Source organism: Anser anser, assembly GCF_964211835.1.
Source record: "Anser anser genome assembly, chromosome: 4".
Lineage (NCBI taxonomy): Eukaryota > Metazoa > Chordata > Aves > Anseriformes > Anatidae > Anser > Anser anser.
Window position 1 is genome coordinate 33,939,751 of NC_139724.1, and position 24,442 is coordinate 33,964,192.

At 40.8% G+C, this 24,442-nt stretch overlaps 1 protein-coding gene across 6 annotated transcripts in view; it reads left to right on the forward strand.

The window, feature by feature from the left end:
• SH3D19 (SH3 domain containing 19) overlaps positions 1-24,442 on the forward strand; it is an 83,348-nt gene that overhangs the window by 20,741 nt on the left and 38,165 nt on the right. For 5 of the 6 annotated variants that reach the window (XM_083836334.1, XM_083836335.1, XM_083836338.1 and 2 more), the window contains exon 3: positions 18,230-18,270. In XM_083836334.1, the coding sequence (XP_083692460.1) occupies positions 18,230-18,270 (41 nt within the window). Of the gene's footprint in view, positions 1-3,930; positions 5,480-18,229; positions 18,271-24,442 lie in introns of those variants that run through there. The other variant, XM_083836337.1, reaches the window with a different exon arrangement.

Consider the following 24,442-nt stretch of genomic DNA (forward strand, 5'->3'; position numbering starts at 1 on the left):
GTGACCAGAGCCTACCTTAGTTACATGATGTACTCTGCTAATTGATACTGCTGCACTCCATGGTTTATTCTATGTTATCGTGGAAGCCTAATCCTATGGTGACAAATTGCTGGGTGACATTCTTCTTATCCCTAGTCTGTCCATATCATCTTTGGGAGGAGAGCTGCAGCCACAGGAAGACCAGCATTCCTTGCTGTAAAAACTGAGGGAAAACTAAATAGTGAAGCATCCAAGACTTAAAGTGCAGTGCAACAGTTCTCTTGTATCATGGGCAACATTTCAGGGCTGTGTGAATTACACTGGGGACCATTTTTCATGACTTATGCCATTTTTTGATAAGCTACTGCATCCATGACCTTCTCATCGCTGGAGGCAGCTCATGACAAAGGAAAGACAAAACAAAATGGCCCAAAGGCATCTTTTCTATTTTTTCCTTAAGCTGCGTGTTGTGGGATGGATCTCAAAAGTGCAACATAACATCCTTCTCATGATCTGAAGTTGAACAAAATGACCTTGCACATCATTGTACTTGAATGCAAGGCCTATTAACAAGAATTTCTGCACTAGAATTAGTATGAAAAACGGAGGTGGGCATGGGGACACTAGCTGACCACAAGAAGATACATGCAATGAGCCTTAAGAAAGGCAGATATCCGAAGACAAAATAGTGGGTATAAATGTGGCCAAGAGACAGCTGGAGAAGTAGTACTCTATCCCAGTGTTCCACACTCATGATACAAGATCTCACCAGGGCTTTGTATGAAATAGAGACCAAAAAAAAAGGAAAAAAAAAAAAGCCCAAACACCGCCACACCCAAACTTATCCTCAGGCTCTGAAAGGCTAGGTTTTAGTCCAGAGCATGATTAGCTTAGTAAAAAGATCATATGACAATATTTCTTGTGATTTAGGGGGCCTGGAGTGGGACCTAGCATAAGGCTGGTAAGTCTGGGGATTGGATGAACCAAAGATCACAGGAAAAGGTTTTAAAGGAGGGGAACATACAGTAGATATTGCTCACAAAAATGTACCTTCGATACACTTACCTCTCCTGACAATTAGCAACTGTCCACCTTGCAGGAGTGATTGGATCAAGTGAGGAGTAGCAGAAAAGAGCCTGTGGATATCTTCATGTACCACTCTGCATGGATTTGTTACGTTAAATATTAGCACATAAGTAAGATTGAAACAGATGTCCCATTAATCGAAATAACACCTATTGCTATGTTAAGTTGTTATCTGGCGACATTTAATTTCATGACCTAATATTAACCATCCTTCAATTATTAAATTCCTGACAGTATTAAAAATGTGTCTACGCTGGCAACAATGATCTGTAATTATCATTATTTCTTGATTTTACTGTGAGGTCATGCACTGTTGGCTCTGATAGCTTCATGTCATGCACTGTTGTAACACGGGTCAATTAGGTCAAAAGAAGTAGACACTTCAGTCTTATGCCTCTAAATGTTTTCACTGCAAATTACATGATAGTAAGATAATAGAAGACTTCAGGCATCCACATGTTTGCAGTTAATCCTGAACATGAGTTAATCTCATAAAAGGAACTGGATTAACTAGACTCTGCTTTTTTTCCATGTGGGATAAGGATTACAGATCACAAGATCCAGAAACACAGCTGTGTAATGTGATGTAATTCATTGTAGTTGCCTCGACCTTGGAGATGAGAGGATGAAGGTAGCTGAAGACTGCAACAATTTATTGGCAGGTTTAGTAGCGTATCGATCACTTCAAGTCAAATAAGAGATTTTGATTTTTAAATCTGGGAGACTACTGTGAAAGTTTGCCCTCAAAATGGAGAGTGTGAGAGGGAATTAGCTCTTTCCTAAAAGAGATTCTAGGTTTAGCTGTTGTATAGCATACATTCTGTCTATTTGCAATGTACTAAAGCTCTTTTCTAGCTTGTCATCTTCATTTGATTGAACAAAATTGGTCTTTTTTCATTTAAAATATATAAAGTCAACAATACAAACAGACACAACATTTCTTTTGTTCCTTTATAAAGAAGCACTTTAAGTAGCTGATCAAAGGGGCTACAGATTCTTTTAGTGAGCTTCTGGTAAACCAAGCTGTCATTTTTATGAATGGTATTTTGTATCTTTCTTTGGTTTTAGGTTTTTGTGTAGCAAAATTCCATTAGCGAATGATTCTCTGCGTTTCTCTTTCCTCTGCTATTTAATGTTGAATTTATGATATTGTGTTTAATAAATATTTCAGTAATGCTCCAACTGTAGCTTAAGAGTCTGTTTTGCCATCAAAATTCATTTGTGAAGCATCACCTGAAAGACACCTTTGAATTAGGATCTCATGCCTTTAACAAGGCATGTAGCGAGTCTTAAGGCACAGGACAGACAGTATAGTGGAACTCTACTCCCTTTTCAGTTAAATTGATACACTTGTACAATTTGTACAAGGGGCATAAATCAATATGCTTTTGACATCTTGAGAAAACAGACAATAGGAGGATTTTCTGTGTTGCAACCATTACAGTCAGTCTGCAGTAAGTCATTTAATAATTCCAGCTTCATGTATCTAAAGGAGAATATGAGTGACCTTTCTCTCGCCCTACAAATCTTGCTAGCTCCCAGATATGGAAGTTTGGGTTTCTAGTTTGAAGCCTTTCACAAATTGCTGTTAACATCTGGGTGTTTAACAAGGAGAGGTGTTTTGTCATCGGAAGTAATTTCACTGGTAATTTAGTAGGCCATTTAACAGATTTTGCATATTTTAGGTAAATTTAAGTTCAAGGTTAATGTATTGAAAATGGGCATTGTAAAGAGTGAGAGGTACTCCTGTAACCCTTTGTTGGCCCCTAGGTTCTTTGTTGTATTTTAGTTAAATGTGCAACGTGGGCAGACTTCTGATGCTACTGCTAGATCAGGTGATGTCTTTTTCTAGCTGAGTCTTGAAATTCTCCCCAGGAGAGAGAGAGAGATTGAGCCTGGTGATCCAGCTAATTTTCAGCATGCTGATAGCCTGCTTGCCTGCCTCATACTAATTCGACTTCCAAATGATAATGCTGTGGGAATCAGTGTTAAAAGAACCAGTCAAAATCTAACTCTTTAGTTCAAACACTGGGTTCCTTTATCCAGTGGGACCACATTCATTCCTACAAGCATCCTGATACCTAGTTTTTGATTGCTGTCGTTCAAAAACTTTGTGTTATCCCCTGGCACTGTTTGCATTGCATTGTCAATGCAGCTGTTTACCCAGAGGAGTATTTCAGGCTTTCACCCCTTCTAGCCAGTGTTTCAGGCTGTAATGCAAATCTGAAGTTTGAGACTTCTAACCTTGCTGACACTTCATGTGAAAGGTGTACATGTGTGACAAAGTGAGGGTAAAAGCCTTCAGGACACCTCTGGGTTGTGTTTAGAAGAATGAGTAAATGTTGGGGGTGATGCTTGTTTTACTGTTGAATTCTTATTCTTTATAATAAGCCTTCAGGATTTTTAAGGGTAAAGTGTGGCAAGTTACTCTTAATCTAAGCATACTTTTAGGGTGTGGAAAAAAATGAAGATCTTATGTTTGTGTGCTCCCAGTAGGTCAGAGATTGATGTATGAAGAAGTGTTTGTCCAGAAAGCTAGTTTCCTTCCCAGGCCCTGAGGATACAGTTTCACAATTGCCACGAGCTGAGCTAAGCCTGTGCTGCTCCAGAAGGAGCAATTGTTGCCTCCTTTGGGCTGTTATCAGTGCTCATGTGGTTAGTTGGATAAGAAGGCTCATCTCCAAGGAGAAAAATAGCTGCGTCTCCATTTTACAGATGAAATGGGTTCAGCAGAGGGAAGCAGATTCAGACAATAAATCAATGGTAGAGCTGGAAGCAGGGTCTTGATAACATGACTTTTGTTGTTGACATCTAAAAAGTAGGATCATGTGGCTCCTTTTTTTTTTTTTTTTTTTTTTTTTCCTTCTGAGACCTGCATTTTGTGTTCGGTCACTTGGAGCTGGTGTAATCCCATTCGTTAAATGTGGATTTACACTGGTGTAACTTCAGACTGGAATCTGCTTATGTGTCTGTCTTTTGTTTGTCATGTTTTTCTGGTAAGCAGCACATGCTGTGCACGTCAGGGATGTGCCTCCCTGGAGAAGCATAAACTGGAGCAATTTTGTGCAGCAGATTTCTTTGATAGCTTCCTTGCCCCAGTAAATCATTATGTTTGATTTCTTCTTTGCAATGTTAATTTTCCCTGCTCAGTTTATACTCGTCTCTAAATGAGAAATAAAATATCACAGGTAAAGCAGAGGAATTAATGGCAGATGGGTTAGGCTTAGTTGTTGGCAATTAGGGATCTTGTGGATGTCTAGTCTATCGCTACAGATGTTTGTTTTAAAGCCACCAATTCTTCACTGTTTTGCTGGGGATTTTTGGCTATTCCTCTCACAGATAGCAGTAAAGAGTTGTTGTGAAGGGAGCATCCTAGCCAAAGTTCCAGATTCCTTAACCCTAAACAGAGAAGAGGGATTTGTTTTAATAAAAGAGCACTCTGTTCCTGCTTTCTGCAAAGGGAATTTTGAAGGACTGGCTGCTTTGGTGCCCTGAACAACCCCTTCCGTTGTGTGGGCTGCTCTCCAGTGCTAATGCTAATTCATAATGGAAAATAATGCTGAGAATGAGATGGTTGTTGAAGGACTAAAGAGAAAAGGGTTCACCCTCCTCCTTCATTCAGAGGATTTCAGTGCTCCTTTGGGAGTCCTGTGAACACGAGCAAGTTTTGCTGTTCCATCACCTTTCTGAGGAGGTTCCAGTAGAAGGTACTGAGAACCATCCGGGCACAAGGCTGCTGTCCGTGTGAATTAAGAGAATTGCCTGGAGTGTAAGCAACCATGGCACACCTTAGTTCTACAAGGGTAGTTTCAGGAAGCACGTAATTACCCATTATTATTCTAATTATCATGCTTTCCTTTTAAAAGACATTTTGGGCAATTTCACTTTTTCCCTATAAGACAGCAATAATTCCTTTTAGAACAACCAGATGGTTTTCTCTTTAACCACCACAGAAAATATACAGGCTCTAGGGTGGATGGAAGCTATGGGGAGAACTGGAATTCTCTGTTTATAAGTAACATGTGAGGAGCCAAATTAATCAGGCATGGTTTTAATTCTCCTTTATGATTGTTCCTTCGTTCCAAAGACATCTAAATGACAAATAGCACATTAAATTCAGCCGGTGGATGGGAGAGAGGGCTGGAAGAGAATTCTTTCCAAAGGTATTTGTAATCGTCTCAAAAAAAACAGTAATTTTTCTAGAAGGAGGAGGAGCTGCTGGGGGAAGCCCATGGGATATGTGTCCGGGCAGAGGAGGCAGACTTGGCTGGTTGTAAACATCCAGCTCAGAAGAAGCAGTGGCTCAGGTTCTCCCTGAAAAAATCGTATGTTGGTATTTTAAGAGTGCTGGAGCTGATACATGAGCTTTGGTTCCTTTCCCTAAGGATCTGTGTAGATTCCTTGTTGGACTCAGGTCAGTATCTACATTTTCCTTCACCTCTGGAATTTGAGTGGGAGAGTTCAGTTTGCATTGTGTTGGTTTCCATGGCCTCTCTCTGATGTGCACAAGAGGGAAGAGATCGCTACTTTTTCCATTTTTTCTCTTTTTATGTAGTGCTTACCCACTTTGTCATTTTATTTTAAGTTATTCTTTGATGTTTGCAGATCATTTCGGTACAGAGAATTGGTTACTTTAAGTAGCATCTGATTTTGGCAGGTTGAACGTTGAAGCGATTGATTATGTACTCTTGAAAAGCATGATACAGTTGCATCCTGACTGTATCATGGTAGAGAGATATTCCTAGTGAGGTCTGTCATGTTGATAGCTTCTTCCATCTTATTGTATTTATTTGGTGTTTCATGTGCATTTTGCACAGCTGTGTATTAATCTCTGGTTCTGTCATTTTTGAGACAGATTGCTGATTTTGCTACAAAATTTCTCCTTTCAAAGGTATTTGGCTCAGTGCAGGTATCACAATTTGAATGTAGTCCCTGTTTTGAATGTAGTCCCTGTTTGTCATAGTTTTGGCCAGCTGCAACAAACCACAGGCTCACCTGACCGAGTACTCGCCCTTAGTAGGGCTACGAGGGCACCAGGGATGAGCTGCTTTTGTGCCTGTTCCCAACTGCCTCAGCTGTAGGAAGTGAACTAAGATTCAGCAGTGCAAAGAGACATTGCCTCTTCCCTTAGAGGCTACGACCAGTGTGGTCGCAGGTAGGTCACTTGCTAGAGAGGACTGAAATTAGGTCCTATACCCCTAACTGTGGAACATATTTGTAAAGGTAAGGGCCTTATAAGTACATATAGTCACATCTTAATTTTGGCAGTTGTTACAAGAGGTTTATCTTCTGTATGTAGTGAACATTCCCAATCTTCTAAGGCATGAGGCAAAGGCTGATTTTTTAGTTAAAGAGAGGATCCAAATCTAGTTATAACATTCCAGTTGCAAATAATGGTTACTTAATTGAATCTCTCTGTTGATCCACGATATAATACTTAGTTCCAGCAAAAGAAGTACAGGAGTGATCTCATGTCACACTAAGCAATGTTTTTGCCTGTAATAGATGCTTGTGGGAAGATATAGCTTTGTTTTCTTTATTGCAGTCCTTCTATTCCATGTAACATGGACTTCTGCTTCCCCATCTCCTCACACACTGACGTTTAGTATTAGTACAGTACTGGCTCAAACAATTCTGATAGCATTTTGGGATTGGACCACGTCAGATTTCCCTCCTCTTCTGGGAATACAGCTTCTTACGGGCAACTGCTTTGAAGACCTTCGTGCTTTTTTATTAGCTTCTTTCCACTACCTCTTCTAAAACACTCAGCCCATCATTAGCTAAAAGCTAATCCTACTCCTAACAGGTGTAGGTTTGACATCTTGGAAGGAAGAGCGTCATGGCCTGAGACAAGGACAGCAGTGACAGCCACAAGAGAGGCTTTCCAGCCACACTGTACTGCTGTGTGGGACAGAAGATCGTTTGCACTGCTGCCCCATCTGTCTTCTTTTTTCTGAGGCATGACAGGGAAATGTGTTCTGTTAAAAATGAACTCTGTGAACAGACTTCCAATGCTCTCTGTTAATAATAGCATTTTTTCTGTCTAGGACAGATCTGAAACGATGACTTAGTTTTTTATATTTCCTGTAATTACTGTTCCCATACTGTCCTTTTTTTTTTTTAATGATGTCTGTTAGTGTTTGGATTGACAGGAACGCTCCTTAGTGCAGTAACTGCCTTGCTAAACAGGTATTTTGCTTTGCGTAATACAGATGTAGTTGAACGGCGATATAAAACACATTCATTAATGTTCTTGGACGAGCTTTATTATAAATTGCCAAGATTGTTTTTACAGTAAAAAAAAATAGGATGTTCAAATGTCATGAAAAAGTAAACATCACATTATTTATCTTTTAATTAGAGCAGCTGAAGTAACTGGAAGAAATGCCCAAGGTTTTAGACAGGCAACTTCCTTCCATCCCGAAAGACATCTAAGGATCTGTAAAAATGGCCTTTCTGGAGCAGACAAAAGGTCCATCTATTCTTATATTCTTATTCTGTCTTGCTTATGTCCAAAGCAGAGGCGTAGGGAAGAAGATGAGGAAAAAAACAAGCATGTATTGGAAGGCATCCATGTATTCTGTCAGCATCCAGATTTAGGTGACTTGGGTCTCCTGAGAGAGTTGTTGCTTTGTATTTAATAGCCCTCAATGTTTTTTCTTTAATTTTTTTTGAATGCATATAGGTTTTTAGCATTCACAGTGTTGTGCAGCGAGAAGTGCCATAGCTTAACCTTGTGTTGCACGCAGAGAAGTCTTTTTGGCTCTTTTGAACTTGGTTCCTGCAACTTTTGTATAACACCTTCCATGTTGTCTAGTGTAGGAGGCTGAGCTGTCATTCCCTGCAGAACTGTAGGATGTCTCAACCTTGAAGGGACCCACAAGGTCCATGGAGTGCAACTCCTATGGCTTTGCTACTTGAGAAAATTATAATGCAGTTGTTCTGAGTTTGCCTAGGTTGTGTTAATCAATTAATCAAGTCTTAAGGAAAAGGTCACTGTTACTTCCTGAGGCCCAAAGGCGTGTTAAAAGGGGAGAGGGAGGTAAGGTTGTTGGCTGATGTGAAAAAGGTTAGGGACAATTTCCTGCCTTTGGAGTTAAGGGCTTTGCTGAGAGTGGAGATTAGCAAAATTACATGCTCTATTGTTTGGATCCAGAGCCTTTAAGCTGTGCTGGAGATTTAAAAAAAAAAAAAAAAAGTTTATCTTCGTAATGATTTGGGGTGAAGGATCAGAGATTGAGTGGTTGTTAGGAGAGAAGGGTAACCCCACTGGTAGGTGGTTGTTTTGTCCTTTCAGTTGCCCAAATAAGTTGAATCTGCTACGTAGTACTTATTTAATTTCTTCTGCCTAGTTGGCTGATGGCAGGCATATGGTGCATTGATCCAAGTGCGGGGATAAGCATGTGAAAGGCAATGTGTTAGGGGCATTTTGTGTTAGGGAGATTTTTACAGGCTAGGGAGGAACACTGATGTCTGTGGCTCTGAAATGTCCTGGCAAGGTATTTCTTACAGATGTTGCTCCAGGAAGGTCCGGTTCAGTCTGTTTTACAAGGTGTTTGCTTGCGAGGCTAAATTTGGTTGAGTGGGGAAAGGTGATGATAGTGATTATGTCCTCCAAGCTGTAACTATCCATTAGAGGCTGCAGTATTTATTATTTTGCAATGTAATTTGAGGTCCCCAATGTTATAAGGCAGACAGGGTATATGATTGAGGGTGGAGGAAGTTCATTTTGTCGTGCAGCACATTTTCACGGTGACCTGCCCAAAGATGAGAGCTGCTTTACTGGGGAAGCGTCCCCAGTGGGTAAAGGCCTTCTCCCGGCTGGTGAGGTAGGTATTTTGAGTGCTCTTAAAGCAGTGTCATTGCTCATCTATGGGGGTTTTGCAGTGTGTTTGGGATAGATACAGGTTTTGTAGGTGTAGGTGTGATTTTAAGCTTTGATGGCTGATGCCTCTGTTTCACTTGGAAAAGAATTTGAGTATCTAAAAACTTGGAAGTTTTTGCCCAGCTTGGGCAAAGAAAGATACTAGCTTTACCAGTATGCTATACCTTACCTACATCCTTGTACGCTCAGAATAACAAGGCTGCTGTTACTTAAAATAATCTGTAAAGTGTGTCTTTTGAGAATGGCTGACCGTAATCTCAGAGTTGCTGAATCTTTGCAAATGAATACGAAACACTGCAGTTTAAGATCATACTTAAACTTAAGAGATGGGCGTTGTAGACCTGCAGACATGTGAGTGTATGGTTTGTTGTTAAAGAGTGCAAATTTCTGAGGGGTCATTGTCTGTCTTTTTAACCAAAATCTCTGCCAATATTTGTGGTTTTGAAGAAAAGGAAGCATTTCAGTGTTTTTGGAGGCAGGGCAGGGGAAGAACGTATAGGCAGGCAAACATGCTGTTTCTCTGACTGAGCTGCATGCGGGGCATTTTCTGGAAAGACAGGTTGAGTGAAGGGTGTGGTTATGAGATGTTAATTTACAATTTCTGTGCACTGTGCTTTCTGTAAGGGCCACTGTTGTGAGTTCATGGACCTAATGTCTTATAGGGTGTAACTGGGTGAGTCAACAGTCCATTGAAACAAGTTGTGATCGCGCATGAACATAGTTTTAACTTCTGTGATGCTTTAACATGGGAGGGTTGAAAATGAGTTTCTACTGATTGTAAATGATTATTTTATTTAAATATTTAATCATTTATTTATTTTATGTATTTAATAAATGACACTTTAAAGCCAGTACATCTCTGTATATGGATGACCTTGTAAAATTCTTACACAAATTTTTGGCTGCTGCTTCACGTTTACAGTGTAGAAGGGTTTATGCTTTTGTTGGGTTTCTTTTTGGTCATGAGTTAGTAGACTTCAGTCTATTCTATGTATATGTATTGATAAATCTGTTTTACAGGCCATCCCTCCACAACAAATATCTTTGCTCTCAACATACGCCTCCAATGAAAATAATGAGAAAATTCCTTTTGTTTCCTCACTCAGTTAAAGCTTAAACTCCAGCACATTTCATGCTGCTTATTTGGCTCAGACGGATTACAAAGAAGTAGAATTAGGCGAAAGGAGCGTGACAGTCCTACATGTCAGAGGGCTCAGCGTTGGCCGACACACTTAGAAATTCTCAGAGGTGCTCAGCTGATTTTTTGGAACTGAGGTCATGCCAGCATTGAACGCTTCTCCATAATCCCACTTCTGTGGCTGCGGTTGAACTTTATGTTTTGGATGCTTCTCAAACAGCTGGCTTTTATATTACAGAACTGGAATTGTGTGCTGTTAATCTCTGACTAGGCAGAATACAGATACTATCTTAACTGCTGAGTGTAAAAGCTATTTGGTAGTGTCCCTTGGAAGTGACACTCAATTATCAATCTGCTGGAGGCCTTAAGATGCCTCGAGATTCCCCTGAAACTTCTTCCACACGTGTATGCCAGTTTCTTCCTTGAAGAATGCACAATAATTGAAACACATGGACCTGTATTTTCCCAACTATGTTTTCACAGGAAACAGATCTAGGCAAAATAAGAAACATCTATGCCTTGCTCCCTCAGTTTGATTACAGCTCTGGAGTCTTTGAAGTCCGAAGGCTTTCAAGTACCTGAGCATTCTCCTCTGGATTCCTCACTTCCAGCTCATGTCTCCTCTGAGTCCTGCTGCGCTCACTCCTGCAGGCAGCACCCTTAGTTCCTGCTCGTTCTCCTCTGAAGCCATGCTTTGGTGTGTTTCTGCTCCTAAGCTTCACGGCCTTTGTGTTTTCAGCAGGCCAGCAGAAATGACTACTTTGGTTGATTCCTCACCCCCAGTCTCTTATTTTTCTCTTTGTTGATTTGGAGGTAGCTGGGTTTAGTAGGGACTGAAGATGCTCGCTTTCTTTTATATACACTGAAGATATTGCTTTGTTGTAAAGCAGAATGTTAGCTGTTTTGTTAGTATATCATTATTAATACTTCTAATCTGAGGACATTCACATACCACTTTTCCCCTTTTACAAAACTTTAAGCTTAAAGATAACCTTGCCACTATAATTACATTCTCTATGAAGTACACAGACTATTGAAGAAAGTCTAATATCCATACTTTATAATAGTTAAAGACCTGTAAAGATACCTTGAATCCTGTGGATCTGGATCAACAGGTTTCCCCTATGCCTTTGTCCTCCTCATCCTTCATTATTAAAACAGGTTTTATTCATCTGTGAGGTCAATTACAAAGTTTTTGGAGCTCACTCAGCCACCAGCTTGTGTTCTGATGTACAGAGATGTATGAGGCAAGCAGGATGACCTGTCAGTGGCCACTGAGGGCTTTGATTTGCTGACTGAAATGCCACTGCAAATAGTTGAATCAAAGAGCCATTCTTGAGAAACAAGCTTCGTTTCATACTGCTTAACAGCAGAAGTAGGGCACTGTCATCTCACGCCATTTGCAAATGCAAAAACTTTGCAGACTTTAATGGTAAAGAATTTACATCTGAAAAAGCTGCAGTTTACAGCTAAGTCTTTTTGTCTGATAGAGGCTTCTTCCCTACACTTTTCGCCCTTATTCTTTTCCCTAAACACAGTGCTGGCTGAGCCCAAATATCCTACCTCTATCACTAAGACAACTCAATGATACTCGCATTTACATTCACTGTGCTGCATTACGATAACATTTTACACTTAAAATTACACGTGCTTTCAACTGCTAGAAATATTTACTACCAAGATTAAATTGTCATTAAAGTATTTGCAATATTATTTCTCAATTTCCATCGAGACATATTTGCAGAGGTATCACAGAAGTGAGTACGAATTGTTGATAAATAGGTTAGATCGTAGATTCTTGACTGTTACAGAAGGGCCAAACTCTTCAATAAGCAGGGCCCTCCGTTCTTGTCATACACATTTTGATGGGAGACAAAATCCGTAAATAGACAACGAAGACTGAGAATAACTTGAATAATGCTCTGACAATTTGTCTTTCTGGAATGGGCAAGTGCATGCAGTCCTCTTTGGGGCAAGGTGCAGTGCAGCTCAGGTTGTCTGAAAGAAAATGCAAAGTGAAAAGGGGAATTCTGTCTAGCGTGTCTGTAGCTCTGGATCAGGAAAGTGTTAATTTGGGATACACATGAACTGAGTGATTCAGATTCACACTAAAATTTGGGGTGTTTTAGCTTCAAGATCTAAGCTGGACATCGTTAAGTGTGGAAGCTGTTGCATGTTGATGACTGCAGTTTGCTGCAAGGATCAGTGGGTGAAATGTTATCATTTGCTGCTTTGATCTGCTTTTACTTCCTTCCAGTGTCCTGCCATAAAATTGAAGGTTCGGTGGCTGAAATACCGTCTCCAAGTACGACAGTGACAAGCACATGAATATGGAATAAGTGGCTGAAGCAATAGCTAGAAAGCCATTTCTGAAACCATCTCCCTACACTGATCAATGCGAGCTGTTCTAATTAGCTGAGCAGCTGGGTTTTAGCTGCTTCTTAACTACGTCCTTGCTTATCCAAGCAGTGGGAAGTCACAGTTGCTCTGTTCATTTAGTGATGCAGAAGCAGACATCTTCAGCATAGTGATGAGGATTGAATTGTAACTGGGCTTAATTACTGCTTCGGGATTGCTTGCTTTTGGGGCCAGGCCCAAGAGAGGTAAAGTGGTACCAGGGTGAGTCTGATTTCCTAGATCTGTAGTATTGAGCACTTGATTTCTTAGGTGACCGGATCTTTATTAGTTCCCGCAGAGCCATGGGGTGCAATATCCCATTACTTAGCAGGGAAGGTGAGGGTGCTGTCTTCATGTTCCAGAGCGGCCACGATGGTGCCAGGCCACTGCCAGCTGCTTTCTGCTGGTGATCGTCTGATCTCCCAGCGAGCCAGTCTGGGCAACCAGCACGAGCAGAAAACCAAACCACAACAGTGAATCAGCTGATGCCGAAGGGCGAGAAGAACAGCTGACCCAAGGCAGAGCCAGCGTTTGGTGATTTGCTGTCTGATCAGCCGCACGTTGGAAGTGAGTCACAGGCTAAAGGTCGTGTTTTGTGTGTGGAGGCTGAGCTGCTTCCCACAAGGACAGCCGCTGGCCTCACTGGCTGCCCCTTCTCACCACCTCTTGCATCACCCTGGTGCTCATGGGGAGCTACAGCCAGCTGGAGCAGTCAGCCTGTCTGCCTGAAAACTAATTGGGGTGTTTGTTATTAGCAAAATCACATGGCTGATCCAGCAGACGTGGCCATGTCAGCACCGGCACAGGATGGCTGGTGGAAATGGAGAGCCTGTACTGGCTGTGCACTCTCTGTTTGTCTTATACCAAGGGAGAAACTGCATCTCAGGTCCATGTGTCACGTAAACTAACAGCTCTGTCCTTGGCCTGCCATCTGCATGGTGGTAAACTCAGTCTTTTGCACCAGCCTTAATTTTACTATAGAAATACTAACGTCTTTCTGGAACTCAGTCTGCGGTGAAATCATTATATTTTGAATATTTTGTTTGGAATAATGTTTTCTAAATAATGTTAACAGTTTCCTAATAAGCTTTAAAAAGATTACATTGTGGTACGTTGGCTATTAGGAAGCTAGCATGATTTCTAGAGGAACTGAGAGGAATAGATCGTGCCTTTCATTATTCTAGTGTTTTACCTCGCAGTGATTTCAACATCAGCTATTGAAAAATTCTTGGCTGGCATTCCAAGAAGTCACAAGATATTAAAAATAGCAATGTTTTAACTTTTTAAAGTGCCGGTGTAAAGAGTCAATAATTATCACAACTGAAAATGTGTTAAATGCCTTTTACACAGGTGTGTGAACCAAAGGACAGATGTCCTGAGAAAAATCCCATATAACGTGATGTGAAGGATAAATCTTTGGAGCAGATGCTTCACTATATTTGTTTTCTAGAACAAGTGATTGTCCTTTTTCATTTTTTTCTCACCAGAAAAATCTCTAGAGCAATGTATGAAATAGGTGTGATCGGTTTTCCTGTAGAATACTCATCGTTACGTCAGCTCTGATAAAGAAACCAAAGGTGTCCCTCCTGCTAGAGGGAGGTTCCTGTGGGAGCAGGCGCTGTGGAGGGTTGCACGATTCCTGCAGAGCACCCCATGCGTGCCACAGAATAGGAGGGTGAGTGGTCGGAGGTGGATGAAGGAAGGATGCTGAGACAGGACCATAGCTTGGGATGTCTTTTTTATCCCAAGCAGTACTGCAGCCCATAGGGCAGAAGTCTGTAGGTAGCCTGGGGAACCCCCCCTACATCGGTGCGGGTGTGCTTACAAGCAGGAGGGAGGAATCACAAGCCAGCACTGCCTGTGGCCTCCAGCAGCAGGCAAAGCGCAGCATGAGTCTGTCAGTGCTCAGGAGCAGAGCCGGCAGACGTGTCCCTGAGGTGGCCTCAGCTGGGCTGGAGCCACTGCTGCTCCCAAAACAGCTGAAGGATCCCTGGGTGAAATGCAGACCCTCCCAACAGGCACAATTCCTTCTGCTGGTTCAGAGACACCTCAGTGGTTTGAACCCCGTGCTGCTCCCATCTGCTTCCCGGGGGCTGCTGCCTTGGTTCAGGAGTCACCTCGCAGGAGCGGGCCTTCAGGTAGAGCTGCAGCTGGTGACAATTTTATTTCACCAATGCGTGGGCTTAAAATATGCTTTAGAAGCACTTTCCTTAAGTGTTTATATTTGGGAAATCTGTCCTTGAAACCTAGAATAAAGCCCGCAGGAGGAGTGAGTAGGTGCTTAACATCTTCAAACGAACCATTCCAGGTTCTTTATCTTTCAGAAAGGGTGACCCGTGGGACACTTTTCCTATCACTGCTGACTTGAAGTACCTGACTGCTTTCAGCTAGCAAGTTCAGCAGCTTTAAAGGTCCCCTCTGAACCTATCAAGCCAGTTTGTTTGGATGCCCAGAGTTGGGCTAGTTCCCCCTTCTGAAGGGCTGGCTTGGGAAGCACAGCAGAGCTGCTGCTTCAGTTGGAAATGGAACAAAGTTTGTGCTTTAAGTTAACAGTGAGTGACGTCCAGCTTAAATCAGATGTCAAAAGAATTGCTCCGCTTGTCCTCTGCTGCCTGGTAAATAGTATGGGGGCAGAGCGAGTGGTTTGCATCTGTACTCACTCCATATTAGGTGTGGCTGGGGGGCTGTTTGAGCTAATGTTTATCAGGCTTTTATGCAGTGAAAGTGCCTGCTTCCTGCTGTCTGTTCTGTTTTCTTCCAGCAGTTTGAGTTTGGAGTTTTGTCTGTGTATGCTGCAGGGCAGTGCAGGAGCTGCTGTCCCCCTGCGGGCTGGCTGTTGCCATGCCATCCCCTCCATCGGTCTGGTGTAACTGTCGGGAGAGTCGTGCTGGGACCAGGATCACAGATCCCACGCAGATTAAACTTCTTACTGCTTCATTTTGTCCTTGACACGAGCATTTGTGGTTTGGTTTTGTATGTGTGTGTGCGCACTTTGGCTTACTGCTCTGCTTTACAGACAGGAGGAGGAGGTGGGAAAGAGGCAGGGACTCCATTCAGCAGACTCGCTGCTGCAGCTCCTACCACATCAAATAGGAGAAATAGATTTGATTTGGTTATGCTAATTTTTCTGGATTCCTTGAGAGAAAATGTGGTCATTAACTGCGGGGCAGAGGAGGGCAGTAACAACCTTATCCCTCCTTATTTTGCAAGATGGGATGGGAGACCAGGAATTGTTGCCTGCGTAACAGGGTGGGGTTAGCTCAGCATGAGGTATGGGCAAAATCATAGGCTGCCCTAAAAACAACATCTTATTTAAGTTACTGGGGATTTGTATGTAACAAAGTTATGGTATTTGCAGTCCCCTTAGAGGGTTTCATGGGAAAGACAACAAAAAAGAAATTGTAAATTAACTCCCATTTCTTGGCTTTTAAAGGGCTTAAATAATTGTAAGTTAAATGTGGTTCAAACTCTCCTGGGGACAGCAAATGTAGTGCTTTGTTAGAAAGGAGGAAGGGTGTCGATGGTGACCTGTTAATGGAAAGTGGGAAAGAAAAACTATCTGATAACAGTTTGCTTTGCCTGTGAGTTCATAAATTTTCAAACAGAACCATATTATCTTGGGTTCTGAATTATACAGATTGTTGCATGCTTGAACTGCCTTGCTGATAATATATTTGTACTTCTGCTTCACCAGCTTGGTTTCATGAAAGGTCTTTGCACTTTGATTTTAAGATCTTTTCTATACTCTTTTGGTCAGTATAATGCACAGAAAACTTGAACTTTTGCATATATGATGACTCCTATGAGTTCTAGCCAAAGATACATGCTCACATCTAAAAGTGCTCATCAAATTCTGAGGCAAATTGAAACAGTTTCAAAGTGCTCTTGCCGGATGAAGAAAGAACTTAACCTGCTCCATTTGGGTCTTACTGATACTTGAGTATGCACAACTTATAGATCTCCTAATTTCCTGCAGTAGAATTTAACAAACTGTTGAATTTTGAGTATGGAAAGTATTTGTTCCTCCAAAAGATTTCAGATTCATGTTGCCAGACTTGAATCTCCTTTCTACCAGTACTAAATATAATTAAAATCCTGAGTATTGTAGTTATTCACAGCAATGAAGGCAGAAGAATAAAGTTTCAAAAATGAACATCCAACAGAAAGAGAGTTGAGTTAGAAGGAAGAAAAAAAGACAAATTGGGTACATCAGGGAGGAACATAAAACTAAAAGTGTTTCTTGAAGATAAGGCTGTATTGTGATGGAATATTTTGAAGGAAAGCAAGAATCCTCTTCTGCTGAGAATGTGCAATAAAATATGACTGATAGAAATGTTTTCTAATGCGGCTTTGCTAGCTGTGTGGAGAGGGGCCAAGCCACAGTTGAACTGTTTCTGAAACCAGACAAATAGGCATTGTTTATCCTAGACTAGCCAAAGTATTTCAGAAGACAGTTCGGTCAGGGCAACATTCATTTCTAGTCTTAATTAGTTTTCTGAGCGAATGTAGAGGGAGGACATTTTTCATCCAAGTTCTTTGTAAGTGTCTCTTTCTTCTCTCCTCCAACCCCACTATTCTTCATCCCACTGGCGGAGCTGCAGCCAGCAGCAATCGCAGTGGAAGTGCAGGCAGCGCCAGGCTGAGCACTGACCGTGGCTGTGCGCTGTGTGCCTGCCCTGCGCACCGTGACAGCGGTCACAGGATGCTCATGCCCTCCCCGCACCAACCTTCCTGCTCCTACTGCTGCTACTGATGAAGGCTCTGGTGCATGGTTTCCGGAAGATGCTTGATTAGCATGTCTTTCTGTTGTAATTAAGATACTGTGTTAATTTGAACCACATATAGTCCATTTTCTGCCTCTTAGAAGTGCCGAATATTCTTCTAAAGGAATCTCCAAGTATTCTTTACATACCGTATCAAAGAAATAAAGAACCTTTTTCTGAAGTAGATTTATGTTTGTGGTTTGTTTGTTTTTTAATCTCCTGTCTAACTTCATACACATGGCAGGTTTGTTTATATGTTCGTCAATTTAGCAACACTTTGTAAAAATGGTAATCTCAGGTTACTTTTATTGTGTACCTGCAAAAATAGCAAAGGCTGCTACATCTTTTAAATAAGATGTTCGGGAGAGAGACATCAGAAACCTTAGTCTTACCAAGAAAACAGATGAGTTGGAAAAAGGAAACATTTTTCTGTCCTTGTGTACCAACGATTTTGTAGTCATGTCTTCCTGTCTAACCCCACCCCCGAGTTATTACTGAAAAATGCAACTCCAAATGAAAGTGAAGATCAATTGTTAAGAAATTGTTAAAAATATTTAAAAGAGGGGCTGTAGGTGTTTACTTGGCTGTGTAAATTTCCTTTATTTACAGGAATGTTGTCATTAAATGCTAATAATCTGAGAGTGTACACACCCACATGGGCTCTTCTCCAAGTTTTCCAGTCAAAAGAGACAGAATGTGAACTTGAACATACAGTTGAGCGAACAAATGGTTTTCAAAATTGGCTTTCTATCTTTTCGCAGTCTTTAAGCTAAGCTGCAACCTGGTTTTCATTAGAAGGGGTTGGGTGTAGTTGTATACTCCAAGAGTTTTGGACAAGTTTCTGTTAAGATAGCAACCCGGGGGAAAAACCAATTTGGCAAGCCCAGTACAACGTATAGGGAATCTCAGCATGACCTTACTTAGTTGTTTCCTCTTTGAGCCATTAACCACTTTGTAATCATTTGTTCTTTCTTCATTAAGCCAAGGACCCTTGTCATCCATAAGAGCAGCAATCAAGAGATGTAAGTCTATTTTTCTTACTTTTTGAGAATCATAATATTGTAAGATTGCTACATCTTAATTTTTAGTTAACTTTTAACTTTAGTTAACTGGCTAACATTTTATGTGAAAAGAAAGCTGCCAGTAATGTCTCTTTTTTTTTTTCCTCCTCGTGTTAGACCATCTTTTTGCTTTACTGATGATCTGTTCTTTCTTGCCTAACATTTTCTTACTTGTGCAATAGAGCATTTGTGTGCAGATATGATCCATCTCTGGAGAACCTGGGTTATGTATGCCCAGTTTTTCTCCACTGACAAAACAGAAGTTTGTTTCATTTCAGGAGAATAATTTCAGGAGAAACCCGTAGCACCTTTTCATTGGCTGTATTGGGGACGGCATTAGTTGCATGCACGTGACTCGTTTCCACAATAAGTGAATATTTCGTAATCTTGTATGAAAGTACAATCTTTTCTTCACTGATTTTTTTTTAACTCCTCTTTTTCTTTCCCTGCTCTTGATATTTCCAGACAGAGAATTTCTTCAGCTGCATTCTCTGAAGTACTTTATACTGTTTCTTTTTCTCCCTTTTTCATTTTTATTCCATTTCTGTCCATGATTTCAGTTTGGTACTTTCAAAACAACCCTAAGGATTCTGCCACAGGGAGGAAATACATTAGTGTGTATGATTTGTTTCTACTGATTTGTTTCCCTGGATCTATTAGTCACGGGCTCATTAGTATGGATTAGGTTGGAGGTAGTCAAAGGGGATCATGAAAGCTTTATTCAGAGCAAGTCTACATGATGCTGTAGTTAAAATGCAGCACTTTATCTGTGCTATTGCTGCCATAAATAGGATACTGGAAAAAAGAGAGCACCAGATCACAGAGGGCCTTTGTCATGGAGTCAGGAATTAACTCAGACTACCTAAGCTCCAGGCCCTCGTCTAACTGATAAAATGCATAGAAGATCATGAAGTAATTGCTATATGTATGGTTCTGAAAATACAGTAGCAAGAGATACCTTCTTTTGAGGCACAAACAATTTAAAAAATTAGTTCAAAAAATTCTAGTCAAGAAGCCCTGACACATATGTTATATAATTATACTTAATGATATTAATATGTGAATAACCATGATAAAATGTAAATATTATGTGAATTCTACAGATAAGCTAGAAAAAAATCTCCATGCACATATCAAGGCATTGTACATAAAACCATGGTTATACATATATGCCAGTAGCCATACCTGAAGATGGATCTAAATGAAAAATGGACCCTGAATAATTCCTAACTCTGCTTGCCATTAATCTGGAAAAAGTATGGTATTCTCTGGAAAAATATTTTTCCCCAGCAGTGCTAGAAATTTTTTTCTTAATCACAGCTTTGGTGGGCTGTTTATATCTAATTTTAAAGAAACGCAACAGGTATCTGCAGGGTTGCAACTTTACAACCTATGGACAATGCTTAAACTCACTTTTTACTGGTATACTGGTAGATCTCTCCCTGTCTTGTGGCCAAAGAGGAAGAGGGTTTATTTTTCTTTTGGCCACTCTGACTACAACTCTGTATAAGAAGATGGTGTCATTTTGCTTCCTTTGTTTGATAGCTCAGTAGAATTCAGAGAAGTGAGCCCAAGGTGCTTGAAGAAAGCAAGCACATGAAAATGGGATGTTCTCAGGAGTCATTTTTCATCTGAACTCTTCAAAAGTTACCCCTGGGTTTTTAATGATGATCTCGGCTGAGAACACACCACTAAAGCCAGCTCACAATGAAATCAGTGGAATGATTTTCACGGACACCCAAGACAGCAACATGCCAAAGAAAATAAAAAGGAGCAAGCTAAGTGCTGCAGTAGTGATACAAAGGGGAATGGGGTTTTTGCTCCCTTCTCCAATATTCCAGAACAGGGGGGCGTTAAGGAGTGGGGCTGCAAAGGCAAGTCTGCTGCCATAAAATATTGGAAGAACCTGTAAACTTGTTCCATTCTCATTCTGTCCTAAGCAAATATGTGGCTGAATGAAGGATGTGTAACAGCTTGTATGCACTTTGAGGCTGTGGCTTGTCATTTGGCAGTTTTGCAGCCGTTTTTGGCTGTGCGTTTTGTTTGTTTTCATTTTTGTTTTGTTTTGCTTGGGGGCTTCCTAGGTTTTTTTGGCTCCCATTTTTTCCTAACCAGATCAATTCCATGACCTCATTCTCTCCCCATCTGCACAAACATTTGGGCTGGCATAATGCAGGGACTGGTGCAGAGGCAGGAACATAAAGCCTGAGGAAAGGTGTGGGAAGGAGTGAAGTATCTTCATAAATCGCTGCTGTCAAATTTGAGTGAAACTGCAGGCTTTCCCTAAGGGTGTACTTACACAGATTTTATTCAGCAGCAATGCCAGCCTCTCTGGTGCCCAGCAGTTCGGTCAGCTGTGGGAAGGTATTTGATCTCACTGTGGGTGGGGAGAGGAATCCCCATCATGCCCCCCCCCCACCTCCACCCCAGGTAATTTTTGACCAGTTTCCTCACTGAAGTTGTCCAAAGAAGAACTGGAGCCACGAAGGAGAGGCAGAAAACAGATTGCTGCTGGGGGGACACACTCCTTCCCCTGTGCTGCCAGTGGTCTGAGCCCAAGGTGAGCAGGGTCAGGGAGGTAAAATGGACAAAAACTGTACAGAAAGTGCTTAGTTTTACATGGATTTAACATTCTGAACTCACTCACTGTGGGGTCATATAAGTGCTAATGTTGGTTCAAGAGAAGGAACAGAAGTCTCTCTTTTGAAGAGGAATTGGGCAGCATCTCTTTTAGCTACATTCAAGCATTAAATCAGCGTAGCTCTAAGGTCAGACAGCCTGACATTTCTCTGAGGTGCCTGGAAACAGAACTAGAAGAAAAGGAGCAAGACCTCCCCCTTGTGCCAAGAAATAGTTCAGGAGAAAAGCCTCAAGCCTGTTATTTCAGAGACGTGTGAAAATTTCCCAGTAGTTTGAAACTCCACTTTGACATAAATAGTGTTATCAGATCTTGGATGAAATTAGGCTTTTCTGGTTTAGGCTTGAGTATTACCTCATCATTTTAGCACCCACTGAAGAGTGCATTTCTGCATGCATGCAGCACCCTCACTATTGCAAAGGCCCTAAGTGTGTCCTCTTGCATGGAAGCAGTCTGTCAGCTCTGCTGGTGTATTGCTTAGCAGGTAAGGGAAGGAGTGTTTGCTCACAATTGTGGCTCTCTCCGAGACCATAAGGAATAACCTTTTATCCACAGGCAGCTATTCAGGGAGAAGAATAACTTCTCAGTCGAATAGTCTGCTTACTTCATAGTATTGGTGGTAGAAATTTCTAGCCTGGTGTTGGAAAAGCATTGATGGAAGCTGTATTTTTACATATTAGCACATTTGCTTGTTGGAGAAAGTAATATTATGACTTTAAAACCCATTGATAACAGTTAATGTGAATTAACTGAAACAGTTAATTGGAAGAATCATAAAATCGCTAAGGTTGGAAAAGACCTCAAAGATAACTGGTCCCACTGTCCCCCAGCCACCAATATTACCCACCAAACCATGTTTACTGACAGCTGTGGGAAGGGACAATAAATAAAAATCATCAGAAAAATATGAAGCTTCATTTCATGCAAGGTTTGGGCTATTTGAGGCTATGGTTCCAATCTTTAATGGAAAATGGAACTTGCTTTTAAAGCAGTCTGCAGTGACAAAGCTGTTCAGTATTTCATACAGATTTGCTAATGGAAATATACAGATATTATTATGCAGTGTTTCTTTTGTGGAAGCACTCAGTGCTCACAGCAGGAGGGTATCTCTGAGCAGATCCTTGAATGAACTTCAGAGTTTCCTCTATATTGCCTGAAAAAGTTGCCTGAAAGACTGTAAATTCTAGCCCAGCTCTTTTCAAAAAACTCACAAATGCATGTCAGACTTCAGTTGCCACCAGCTCATCTGTATCATTGCCATTTACGAGTTTGTGGTGTAAGGGCTGTTAGAAAGTGTACTTATACAGGCATCTTGATCTCAGAGCTTAAAGTGCTTCCAGCCCCATAATCTGTGTGTTTCAAACAGAAATGAAATGCCAAGTTCACTTGAAAAATACAACCCAGAGAAGGGACTGTAGAGGAAAAACATTCTCAAACATAAGCATACAGCACAGGCAGTACCCTGCACAGCCAAAAATATTTAACCAGCTTTATCCACTTACTTGTGTACAAAGAATGAATCTAAGTCACTCATCTGTTCCCTGCTTACAGTATTACCATTAATCCTTTACTCATTTGAAATCTGCTATAATAGGTTAAAAACTGTTTGTTTGTTTTTCTGTGGAAAAACATTTGGATGCCTCATTGACACTAATGGAAATAAATATCTCTAGTGACAATATTATGGGTCGATTTGACATTCTTTCTTTCCCTTGAGACCAATAAAGTTATAAGAAGAAAATGTGTGGATTTTATGTGCTGGGTTTTCCTGTCCCACCCCTTCTTTAACCACTTTGCTTACCTTTTACTTAAAAACCACTAAATCTATGCTCCTGAAAATATTAACACTTCTCACCCACAGCATTTTGTAGTGTGGAAGTGGGGGTTTCTATTTGTCAGTATGCAAATCTGCACTGAAATACGTTTATATTGACTCCCCTAATGGAAGAAATGTTTTTTTTTAAATCTTTAAGCTGTCATAATTTGAAATCTGAAGGAAAAATTAATAGCACACTTTCTCAAGGCAATCCCCGAAGGGAACGAAGAACAGACTTACAGTATCCAAAGACTACTACTGCCTTGGTACTCCAAGGAATACTTGAGCAGAAGATGCAGTAGGTTTCACCCCTGTTCCTCCTGTGGATTTTAGAGCTTCCAAAGTAAACTGCTATAGAAGTGTGGTCCTAACAAAAATAGGAAAGCAAAAAGAGGGGAGCGATTGATGGAAGGAGGGAAGAACTTAGTTGAGGTCCCTAAAAAATAAATGTTTTTATTAAACGCTTGTGCAGATGATTCCATGAGTGTTCAGGAGTTTTTGTTTCAAACAGCAGAATGGGCACATTTTGAAAACATAAGTAATGGTGTAGGTGTTACTCCTTTTTGAAAGGATATGTTTGTATCTGCTACAAAAGTTATTTTTATATAAATAATGTTAATGTGTTGCTTTGAAGTGAGTTTACTTGTTTAGTTGAAATTTTTGTACAAAAAATGTCTGGATTTGATGGATTATGTAGATTTGTGTGTCTCACTGTGGTTTGTTTAGCTTCTCTTTAGAAAATAAAAAGGTCTTAAAGATTTTTTTTTTTATTATTTGTTCTAATAACTGTAATAAATAGAATTATGTGTAGAGTCTCATGGGAGAAAATAGTATGTAGTCTTTATCTAGAAATGAAGAAAGATCGGAAGAAACTGACAGGTTTATCAGTTTAGTTTTACATCCCTCACTAATTAGCTTTAGTTTCTAATGCCCTTACCATTTGGATGTACCCCGAACAGTTATATTAAATATGTTTACCGAATGAACACTTTCTTCCATCCTCTTTGTAAAACTAAACGTGGAATAGGTTGGTTTGGTTGTTTGGGGTTGTTTTTGTTTGTTTATTAGTTTTCCCTTTAATGTGGGGGTAGGATGAACGCTGTGTTAAGGTCTGTGAACAGGAAAGTGAAGGTGAGGTGTTAGTTATGTAGGGGACTTGTTTTTTACAGAAATGGTTTAGGAGATGAGCAATTATGGCTGAAACTTTGAGGTATGCCTCTTACCTAGGTCAGCATGCCTGACCGTACCTCTTTGTTAGGTGCGGCTGTGAATTGTGGGATCCCAGCTTCTTGCTGTCTGGATCAGCTCCTCAATGTCACCCAGTATTTTTGGAGAGGAAAAGGCACAGTCCCAAATAAACCATGAATTTAAGCTAAATAAAGCATTCAAAGAGATTTGACTTCCCCTCCCCATGTTCCTACAGTGGCACTTTGTTGAGCAATACAGTGGACTTTTCCATATTCAGTTATATTCTTCACGGTTAATTTATGGCAGGGGAAACTTCTGAACGCCCATTGTTAAAATCAGCGTGGAACTAGAAATAAAATCTGCTTTATTTTAGTTTTTTAAGACACTATATTGTGAATAGACGTTACAGTTGTCCTTTTAAATCTTTGGCACGTGTGCTGTCCTTGTGTGACTAACCCATTTGATCATGGTTTCTGGCACTCTGGAGCCTT